Source organism: Maylandia zebra, linkage group LG14 (genome assembly GCF_041146795.1).
Source record: "Maylandia zebra isolate NMK-2024a linkage group LG14, Mzebra_GT3a, whole genome shotgun sequence".
Lineage (NCBI taxonomy): Eukaryota > Metazoa > Chordata > Actinopteri > Cichliformes > Cichlidae > Maylandia > Maylandia zebra.
The window spans coordinates 11,808,773-11,817,005 of NC_135180.1; the positions used below are offsets into that span (position 1 = coordinate 11,808,773).

Sequence of the window (8,233 nt, forward strand, 5' to 3'; positions counted from 1 at the left end):
AAAACAACATTCAGTGTTTCAGAATACAGAAAATATAAATGTGAATACTCACGGTTTGCTCGACATTCTATGCTTATCAGGGGTCCTTGTATCGCCTCACCACTGCTTTTACTAACAGCAATAAAGGCAGTAAAGGCACTGCTCACTCCTGACTGGATACTCAACTCCTCCACCTTCTTCTTCATTTCCTCATCACGCTCTCCTTTGTTGTCTCTTGCTTCCATCTCGAGGGAGCGAATCAGAGTTCGAGCAGCCAACATGTGGACTGTTAATCTGCAAACAGGGAGAAAGAAGAAGTACAGCTGGGATTCTTCTTACACTTTCATCTTGCCAAAATAAATTCAAAAATGATATATTTAATGCAACTTATTAATGAACAGAAATCTATGGAAGCCCGTTTCCGCCACAAAAAAAAAAAAAAAAAAAAAAAAGCTAGTATCCATAACTCGAAATTTCGAGTTATTTTCTCGAAATTTCGAGTTAGCTCTGCCAATCAAAAATATACGTGAATGAGGTCGCTTTCTTGTTACCCAGAAGCATATGGCGCAGGACCGCGCACTCAAAAACGGATCCCAACAAATTAAAGTATGTTTGCTGATAGTAACACCATGTGATTCAGCTAATAACACAGGGATTTCATCATTTGTGAAGCCAGGCTGAAAACACTCAGCAATCTGTGCATTCACGACTGGATGTAATACCGGTAGCTTAGCTGCAGCATTTGTAGCTGAGGGCTTCAGCTTCCGGGTAACATGGAAATGACGTCATTCACGTAGATTACTGATTGGCAGCGCTAACTCGAAATTTCGAGAAAATAACTCGAAATTTCGAGAAAATAACTCGAAATTTTGAGTTATGGATCCTTTTTTTTTTTTTTTAGTGGCGGAAACGGGCTTCCATAGAAATCTGACATGAAATTAACTTTTTTTCTTTATCCTACAAAAATACATGTAGTAGTTAGGTGCTCTTGTGTTCTGAGTTAAAAGCAAATGCAGTCACGTTGACATATGCATAATGCTTTATTCTGTTTTCATATCTAATTCTGACACTAGATATGAACTCATTTACCCAGTGTCCTCTGCAGGTCTGAGACTGAAGTGCAGCTGGTTCTCAGAGGGATGACCTGCCAGGCTGTACTTCAGCGTCACACAGCCCTCTGCTGCCTCTGAGCTCTGACACAGAATTACAGTGTTAGAAGTCACGTTAATTACTGTCATCAAATACCTAAACAACAACATGAGAGGTAGGGGTGCAACGATACACAAAATTCACGGTTCGGTTCGATACTTTGGTGTCACGGTTCGATATTTTTTTCGATACCAAAAAAAAAAAAAAAAATGTTCATGCCTTTTTAATTTGTCATTTATTAAATTTTCACAGCACATTCTGCACCACTTCTTTGTGCGTTCATCATTTGTTTGAAGCCAGCTCACCTCCTGCAACTACTTTTCCGAGAATACGTGCTTCTTTTGTAGTTCGGACTCCTGACATTTCATTGGCGGTGGAGGAACATCACAGTAATTGCTTAAAGGAGCTTCTTCGACATCTTTAAGAGTTCTAAACAAATGTCTGTCCTCCTCCAGAAAATCTTATGTACGCAAACACGCATTGCAACTTCTTATCTTGTGCACGTTTTTTATTTTGACAGCGAATGCGCACCTGCGGACCACTTATGTGCAGCCCTGGTTATTTAGCTCGTCATATTGCAGCCACAGAAATTATTTTGTCCATGAAACCATAAAGCTGCACTTTCTTTTTGCCTTATAGTCTGATTTGTCATAACTTCTCCGTTTTGTGGTAAGCTTTTCTTTGGCTGTCACTTCTTCACCCTGACCTGTCTTATTTGGCTCAGCAGAACTAAAATATATATCCTGCTGCTTTTACACACACACACATAACGGTCAGCGATTCTCTGCGCGATCAACCTCTCACATGTTTAAGCTGCGGGAGAGTTCACTTGTCATGTTTGCATAGTAAGCTAACGATTGATAAGACAATGTCAGAGGAATTGGTGCGCAAATTATCATCACTCACCAATCAGTACTGTCGCTCTCTATACACAGTTCGCGCGATTGCAAAGTGAAAGCAAAAAACAAGCGCAAATTCAAACGCGACTTCAATATGTCACATATTGACAGTGGCTCACCGATGCCAATGACATAATTACCCAGCTACATTTCCGAAAGAATGCAAAAGCATTGACATATATTTTTCCTTCCTACGATAGGCTGACGGGCAGGGCAGAGATAGATTTTGGTAGCCCGACTGGGAAAATCGCTAGCCCCGGGACGTCGGGCTAGCGATATTGCAAGCCCTGTATCTGATTGAGGAATCACTCATCTTTGGAAAAGAGAGTTTATTACAGAGAAATGGCTCTTTCCAAAATAAAAGCTATACTATATGCTTCTTCTGGGCTATATTCTCAGCAGCATATTAAAGATATCAGGTCCCATAAGGAGAATCCTGTGCTAACGGCTGTCTAAATGACTCTGGTAAAGTCTGTAGCATGCGTGCGTGCTTGTTTTTGTCTGCTTCCACTTGTCTTTGCACTAGGATGATGTCGGAAGGAAATGTGCAGTCATATTCATTGTGTTCACACTAGTGTTGTCAGTGTTAATCTGAAATGAAGTTAACGCCACAACACGGCAAATCTCCGTTAACGAGCTACCGCGGATCGCCCCGTGTGTGGGGCTGGACGGCCAACACGTTAACGAGCTAACTGCGCTAACGCAGTAGTTCCCACCCATGTAATTGAGCATTGCCTGGCACATCCAACATACTGTCTTCAGGGTCATACTTCACATGAAAACCAAAATAGTTCCAAACGCCAGATCTGAATGAGGGTGGGGGAGGTTCAATTTGCCATGTTGCAACGAGAGCTTAACCTCTGTCTGGCTAGCTTGCCCTGCGCTCAGTGAATCTGCACTCGACAGTGCAGCCTAGGCGGAGCAGTCGAGTGCAGATTCACTGAGCGCTCAACACAGACAGCATCGTCAGAAGGAAAGTTGATAAAATAAATTAAAAATTTTGTATTGTTCGATACATATGCTTACCGAACCGAAAGCACTGTATCGAACGGTTCAATATCGATACGAGTATCGTTGCACCCCTAATGAGAGGCTGCTGCTCCTACCTGTCCAGTGAGCTGGGCATAAATCAGTGACCTCTGACCCTGGAAAAGTGTTGTGATTGGTGGAGAGAGGACAGTGACAGACACTTCCTTTGGTAAATCCCATGTGACTGAGATGTCGACCACAGCTGGCTGCAGAGCAAATCGTAGCGACTGCATCACCTGACAACAACAAGAATTAGAAAAAAAAATAAAAAATACATTTATGGGGTTTTTTTTTAATCATTCTGTCCTAATAATAACATCATGTTGTCTTTTTATGATGACAATTATTATGACTTATTGTCTTACTTTTGGTTGCATCCTGTCAGTCCCTGTGATGAACTGAGCGTGACCTCCTCCTTCCTTGGCCATCCCATTGATGAGAGCAGAGCTGGCCCCTTCCCCAATCCCAAAAGAGAAACACCTGCAATACAACAGCTTTTGTTGTGTACACAGAGGACATGTTGGACATTCTGGTAATTGTGTAGATATAACAGTTTTTTTGTAGTTTCACCTGTGAGAATCTGAATTCTTCTTCACCAGATCGATCACTTCTTTGGTGTTTCCCACCTGTCCATCAGTAAAGACAAACAGCTGGAGAGGAGAGTTGGCACATAAGGACATAACATCAGACCCAGAAACACACAACTAGTTCTGAGAGCTGAGTTAAGTTTCAAAAACAAAAATACTTTCATGGTAATACACAATAAACAAGCAAACAAAAGAGCAGAACTGTTTCCTGGACACTACACTAACTTTGTATAACTGTTCAAGCTGGGCGTTTAAAAAAAAGTGCATTAATAGTCAGTGTAATGTCAGTGTATATGTCTGTGTTACCTGTCTGGGCTGATTGGGAATGCAGGCCTGGCTGTAAATATATTTGAGGGGCTTCAGGATCTTTGTTCCTCCAAGATTAGCCTTCATCTTCTTTATTTTCTTCAGAGCCTCCTCCATGGTCTTCTGGCTGTACTCCACACTCTTACTGTCATTACACAAACACCAATACACAAATACATGTACTTCGTATCAAAAACAGACTTTTGTTGGGCTGACTGATGTGAGGCAGAGACTCACGGGAAGATGTGTTCATATTTGGACCCGAAACTGTAAATGTTGAAATAGCAGCCAATTGGTAAACTCTTCAACAGCAGCAGTAGAGTGTCCTTAAGGGAAGAGGGAAAAGATGGTGAGGCCACTGTGTGAGAGGCACATCATGAAATTAAAGATTTCAGAGTAAACTTATTATGAATACCTTGGCACCGTGGATGCGAGTCTGGCGAGGAAATCCGTGGTTCCTAAATCCCATACTTCCAGATCGATCCACTAAGAACACAAACTCTCCACATGGAGCCGTTGAAGACATCACAGACTGGGGGAACTCAGGGTACAGACTCACCATCACCATTGGATCACCCATCAGAGAGCCTGAAACACATGAAAAGGGGAAAAGAATGTAAACTTTATAGTTTACAATATATTTAAACACTGTTATCTCCCACCGGAAGAAAGAGGACACGTTTTTAAATCATCAGTTGTTAGTTTGCAAATAAAAATGTGCAAACCAACAACTCACCCGGCTCAGCAGAGGCCTGTCCTGCCTCCACCACAGCAGTGGGCTGGTGGGCGTCTTTGTAATAAATCAGCAGTTCAACATCTCTGTCAAACTTGTGTCCTGCAGCCAGCTTGACCTGCACACCACAAACACATTCATATTTATTCATCAGTAACAAGTAACACAGACACATCAGCACTCTACCTACCGTGGCCTGGGTTTGATCAGTGTTGAGGTACTGCAGAGGGTCCAGGGAACAGTTGGACTCTACTTTAGAGACTGGACGAGGAGAGGACACTCGGGCAGAAAAAGACAGACTGTAGGGCTCCAGAGAGGCTGGAACAGAAGTTACCTGGAAACCTGCACCTGCACTACCTGCACACAGTATCAGACTGATTAGAAGTAAATCTTTTGTTACAGTATCAACTTCAAGGTTCACAGAAAAATTAATTGAACCTCATGTTCTGGTTTTCTTTCTATTGTTATTTGATTTTAATACATTTCACTTCAGTTTTATTTGTATAGTACCAAATCACAGTGAAACAAAAGTCACATGAGAGTAAAAGAATTATAAATTTGATTCTGGATTTGACAGTGAACCAATTAGGAGAAGCCAGTATGGGATAAATATGTTCTCTTTTTCTAGGCCCAGTCAGTACTCTCGCTGCAGTAATAAATGCATGAACTAGTTTTTCAGCATAATTTAGTTCAATTGTTGTTTGCCATCTGGCTTCAACAATAGATAAAGCTAAGTATCATCTGCAGGGCCATATATTTGGATGTTGACTTTTAATGTTCTCTGTAAATCTCCCTCATATACACATTTACATAAGGGGGACGTAAACCCAGGTATGAGAAGGTGCAGTAATAAAAGCTTGTGTACATATTATGTTAGGTGCCTTTTTCATGGGCACCCAACTCAAGGGAGGAACCAGTGTTGTGTCTACACATAACAGACAACTTAGCAAAGTGGACACAATTTTAAACTGTATCTTTAGGCAGCCTGTTGCAAGTACACATCAGTTGTTCCCATTTCTTTAGCTGAAACCATGAAAAAGTAAAAAAATAACACTTTGACATTTATAAAATAATATTTTGGCACCAATAAGATGATTGCCAAAGTGCTATTAGATAAAAACTTGACATATCTGGGTAAGCTGTGCAGTGTGTCCTTAAAACATTGTGGAAACTAGACAGGTGAAGAAGTGCCAGGCCTAACAAACTATCTACAGCACATAATGATTTGAAAGTCATGTCCTTAAGAAATAGGAAAAAGATCCAGCGAACAGCTAACAGGACCCGAGGGATGGATCTGGGTCTTTAGTTGATCCATTTACGGTTCATTGAAGCTTCATCAGAAACGCTCTCAAAAGGAGGGTGGCTATCAAGAAGCCATTCTTATAAAAGGGAAAAAGGGTTCGAGGCATACGAATTTACACAAGAGGTGGACTGAAAATCAGTGGCAACAAAGGTTATCTTGACAGAGAACAACACAAAAGGCAAGCAGGATCAAAAGAAAAGCTACAGTTGTCCTACCCTGAGGTTGGTATCGAGGGTTGAGCACAGCAGGCAGACAGAACCTCAGACCATCATCAGCCTGTACAGCCAGCTCAGTGACGTACTCCAACCTGATGGAGGCGCTCTCTCCTGGAGGCAGACTGCCCACACACAGAGAGAATATATCTGGACTCTCATCACTCTCTGCCAATAGGCAGACCTGCTGACCGGAGCTCAGAGCATCATCATACAATTCACGAGCCTGAAGCACAGGTGACACATGTCAGTGACATTCACTGTGTTTATTTTGAAGCTCACTTATAATCAGGTTATATTTACTGTCCAGCTCACCTTCTGTTTCTCCTTCACCTCAGCTACAATCTGTGTCTGTCCAATCTGAGCACTGAAATGACAGACAGCAGCATCTCCAGGCAGAGGGAAGACAAAAACAGCCTCTAATGGTTTGTCCTCCTTGTTCTCATAGTTCAGAGTGGATACCACTGTAGCCACATGGTCCCTCACCTCCAGCTCCACCTCAATGCTCTTCAGAGGAACTGACAGTCAAACAGAAACATCCAAATTTACAACACATCTTAACTTGGTCAAACCAGTTAAATGGACTGGTTCTTATACAGCACTTTTCTACTCTATCTCAAAGCACTTTACACAACTTGTCTCATTCACCCATTTGCACAAGCACTTTTTTCTATACTCTTTCTATGGAAGTGCACAGGCAATCATGCGCCAATAGATGCATCAGAAAGCAACTTGGGGTTGGTACATGGCCCAAGGATATTTGGCATGCAGACTGCAACAGACGGGGGTCGAACCTCCAAATTGGTAAGCAACCTGCTCTACCTCCTGAGCTACAGCCGTCCCCCCCCCCCCCAATCTCCTATGAAATTGTATTTATTAAGTGATGTTTTACCTGGTTCCATCTGGACACTGCGTAGACCACAGAACACCATCTTTGTACCTATTCACAGCTAAATCAGAGATTTAATTTGAACATGATCGTTATACTGACACGTAACTTTCATTAAAATATAGCCAGCCTGAATACAACATAAAGTGATTAAGATATATCTGAAAGACTTAACCTGAGGTCATTTTCAAAATATCAGAATAAAAACAAAGAAAAGCAATCATCCTTAAAGATATAAATGGAAATATTATAACTTGAAAAAAACTTTGAAAGATATTTTTGTTGTTGTGTGGGCAAATAAAATCTCTCTTTTTTTTTCAGATATTACTCTGACGGGCAATAAAATGGAAAAGACCCACCATGTGGAGACACTACGATCTATGAAGAAGGCTAATTTCGATCAAAGATTCTGATGCGTCATCTTAACCTTCATAAAACACATGGAATAAATTCCTACCTCTTAAAACACTGACGTTGGTCCAGCAAATACTTTCCTCCTGCTGTTTGTGACGTAAACGCGCTCGTTTCTAAAACAGTCGCAGTAAAAGGTCCAGCCGAAGACAGAGATGTCCACTTGTGCTCTGCAGACAGCTGTGGAAAAAACACAGTTCTGAGGGCTGGGACAGTCAGGTGGGCGAGGCTTCAGCAGCCAGCCGAAGCAATCAAGTGCATCTACCAGCTGCTGCTCACCAGCACAGTTAATATCAATTAATGTCAGTGAGCAGAGAGGAAGCAACAGCCACATAACAGCAACACAGTGCGGTGTTAGAAAAAGTCACTGTGTTTTCCACGAAGTTTTTTATGCACTGCATGAAAAACCCTAATTTGTTACAATTACCAAATACCAGTTTACAATAAACACAAAAATCAGAAACCAAAAACATGAAATTAAAAAGTAATTAAATCAGGATGGATTTTATGGCACAACACTAAATTTAAAGCAGTATGAAGTAGGGGTGGGCGATATAAACGATATAAATTTGGCCAACGGTAGAGATTTTGACTATACCGCTGTATCGCCATAGCGCATATTGATGATGTCATCAAGCTGCGCCTGTTTTGGTCAAAAGCGTCACAGCGGCTACAACCGTTATCATCTGCAAATTAAGCCGGGAGACAGTCATAGCAAAGAGATGAAGCACTTTTG

At 41.6% G+C, this 8,233-nt stretch overlaps 1 protein-coding gene across 5 annotated transcripts in view; it reads right to left on the reverse strand.

The window, feature by feature from the left end:
- LOC101479958 (von Willebrand factor A domain-containing protein 5A) overlaps window positions 1–8,233 on the reverse strand; it is a 34,323-nt gene that overhangs the window by 12,456 nt on the left and 13,634 nt on the right. For 3 of the 5 annotated variants that reach the window (XM_076892204.1, XM_024804884.2, XM_014409428.3), the window contains 14 exons: window positions 7,544–7,677; window positions 7,090–7,147; window positions 6,513–6,715; window positions 6,201–6,423; window positions 4,873–5,039; window positions 4,686–4,800; window positions 4,365–4,537; window positions 4,187–4,275; window positions 3,950–4,094; window positions 3,627–3,706; window positions 3,422–3,536; window positions 3,134–3,292; window positions 1,069–1,172; window positions 53–273 (listed from right to left, as the gene is read on the reverse strand). In XM_076892204.1, coding sequence (XP_076748319.1) covers window positions 53–273; window positions 1,069–1,172; window positions 3,134–3,292; window positions 3,422–3,536; window positions 3,627–3,706; window positions 3,950–4,094; window positions 4,187–4,275; window positions 4,365–4,537; window positions 4,686–4,800; window positions 4,873–5,039; window positions 6,201–6,423; window positions 6,513–6,715; window positions 7,090–7,129 — 1,834 coding nt within the window. In that variant the 5' untranslated portion in view covers window positions 7,130–7,147; window positions 7,544–7,677. The remainder of the gene's footprint in view (window positions 1–52; window positions 274–1,068; window positions 1,173–3,133; window positions 3,293–3,421; window positions 3,537–3,626; window positions 3,707–3,949; window positions 4,095–4,186; window positions 4,276–4,364; window positions 4,538–4,685; window positions 4,801–4,872; window positions 5,040–6,200; window positions 6,424–6,512; window positions 6,716–7,089; window positions 7,148–7,543; window positions 7,678–8,233) is intronic. The other 2 variants (XM_076892205.1, XM_076892206.1) reach the window with 2 other exon arrangements.